General features: G+C 28.7%; 1 protein-coding gene across 1 annotated transcript in view; it reads left to right on the forward strand.

Moving 5' to 3' along the window:
* The first annotated feature begins 484 nt into the window (after positions 1–484).
* Positions 485–2,600, forward strand: part of LOC107439845 (uncharacterized) — a 30,223-nt gene continuing 28,107 nt past the window's right edge. Inside the window, exons 1-2 of the mRNA XM_016052579.3 lie at positions 485–590; positions 704–790. Of these exons, the coding sequence (XP_015908065.1) occupies positions 712–790 (79 nt within the window). The 5' untranslated portion in view covers positions 485–590; positions 704–711. The remainder of the gene's footprint in view (positions 591–703; positions 791–2,600) is intronic.

Below are 2,600 nucleotides of genomic sequence, written 5' to 3' on the forward strand. Positions count from 1 at the left end.
AAAATAATAATAATTACAGCCGATTCTATAAAACCAGTTTAAAAATTTATTATACCAGAGCGGAAAAACAAATAAGACTTCTATTGATAAGAGCTATTTTCGTAATTAAAAAAAACAAACATTATAATTCAATGTATCTTGATTTAAAACATTTTTATTTATTAAAAATAATAATAATTACAGAAGCTTCTATAATACCAATTAAAAAATTAATAATACGAGAGTTGAAAAAGAAGAAAACTTTTGCCTAAATAAAAAGATTAATTCGCTAACTTTTACTTGCCATCTTACAAAAACAGTGTAATCCACGTAAATTGGAAGTTCATTTAAAAAATATGTATAAAAATGAAAAAAATAAGTAAATTCAAAATGTCAGGTGACATTTTATTAAAACTCGTATTAAGCGTCGTAAAATGAAACCATTTAATTTAATACCTATTTAAATGGTCAAGAGCTTTCTATTTCTTTCTTATCATCTCATTGATTTTACGAGTATGCGCCGTTGTCCTTTGCGCATCTCTCCCCTTTATTTACGTCACTGCGAGACAATTGTGTGTTACTTTCCCTGCTTGTTCTCAAGACTATCGTAGGTAATGAACATTAAATATAGATTACTCATAAAAGTAAATCCATATTTTAAAGCCAGTGTTTAACACCGCTGTTAAAATTAATCTGTTTAATGCCATATTGGTGATTTTTACAGGTAAAAACATGGGGCTGTATCTGTTATTAATTTTCTCCTTTCAACTCCTGTTAACTCCAGTTATAATTTCAACTCCTGTAATAAAAGGTAAGTTCGTATTATTCTATAATATTTTTCATATTAATAGTTTGTAAGTACCTTACAATAGATAAGTTTGTACTATTCAATAACATTTTTCATATAATTAACAATTTACATTTTTCTAGTCATAATAAATTGAATATTAAATTTGACTATGACGACACTACTATGATAATATGACGCACTGTGACGAAAGTTCTTTATAATAAAAATTATTAAAAGAGAATGTCTGCTCTAATTATGTAATTTAATATAATTCAAAATTATTGTTTTAAAATTCAAAAAGATATGAGAGTCAAGAATATGAATCTCATTGTGATTATATTTTATTCCCATAACTTTTTTAAATAAGGAAATATCGCTATGTATGATTTCTTTTCAGTGAATTACATATAGTTTAATTTTGCTTTTCAATGTTTTCCTAGAATAAGGGTCTCTAAAAACAAATTTATTTCTTAGATTGAAACAAATTAATGAAATTATGTATCTAAGAGTAAAGCATGCCATGAATTCACTATGAAGCATATACGGGAGACTTAATCATTAAATTATAATTTCTAGCAATGATGTTTTAGGTGGCTTTCATTCACTTTATCAATATATTTAACTCAATTTTCAATTACAAATTATTCTAAATTATGGAACAATTTCCTATTGTAAGTGATGTTAGATAACTTTATTATGTTATAGAATAAAGTCTTTTGAGACAAAACATTTGAATTAAGAAGATTAAAACACTCTAGCGGAAAAAGAAGGGAAACCAGAAATCTCACTAAATTGGTGACTAATGGATTTGTAACAATGATTTTTATTAATTTTATTAATTTTGTCCTAAGACGTTGTTATTGTAAATTATAGATTTTGTGAAAGAATTGTTCGTATCAGTTAGCAACCTTAACTTGAAACAAATTTTAAATCTATCGTACTAAAAAAATAATGATTAAAAGTTTTAAATATTGAACTTCTTGAAAGAACTTATACTATAAGTAGGGGAGATACGAGGGAAGTTTGACAATTGAAGAATGAAGTGAAACAATTGAAGAATGAAGTGAGACAATTGAAGAATGAAGTGAAACAATTGAAGAATGAAGTGAGACAATTAAAGAGTGAAGTGAGACAATTGAAGAATGAAGTGAGACAGTTGAAGAATGAAGTCAGACAATTGAAGAATGAAGTGAGACAATTTAAGAATGAAGTGAGACGAGTATTATATGTAGGGGAGCTTTACCAAGTCGAAATTCTCAGATCAAAACATTTTGATGGGTTATGTTGGTTTCAGTGCAATTCATGATGGTCCAACATCATTTGATGGTCATCATCATCCAACATTTTTCATTATTTGTTCATGGTATTTGATATGCCAGCAAACTTTCATCATTATAGAAGGAAAATGCAACTTATATACTATGATGGTTAACCATTAAGAGAAGTTTGATTCTCATGGAGCAACAGTTCATGATGATCCGTGATGGACCATGATGTCTCCAGCAGGGCCGTTTTATCCATTAGGCACTGTAGGCACCTACCTAGGGGCCCCGCCAAGTTCAGGGGCCCTGTGCTACAGAGAAAAAATTTACAATGCTTCTTAAACAGTAAAAATTTAATTTCAATGACGATTGTCTTGCTCTGTACATTACATCGACGCTATTTTAGTACATTTCTGAACGCATTCCAAATTAGATATTAATATTATGGTAGTTAGTTCATATATAACGCAGTAATATAATCGCAAGCAATTTTATCGCGGTAATTTTAACGCCGACTAATCAGATGACTGTACAGCAAGAGCAGATCAGTCGCATCAAGAATTCAAAAC

Source organism: Parasteatoda tepidariorum, chromosome X1, assembly GCF_043381705.1.
Source record: "Parasteatoda tepidariorum isolate YZ-2023 chromosome X1, CAS_Ptep_4.0, whole genome shotgun sequence".
NCBI lineage: Eukaryota > Metazoa > Arthropoda > Arachnida > Araneae > Theridiidae > Parasteatoda > Parasteatoda tepidariorum.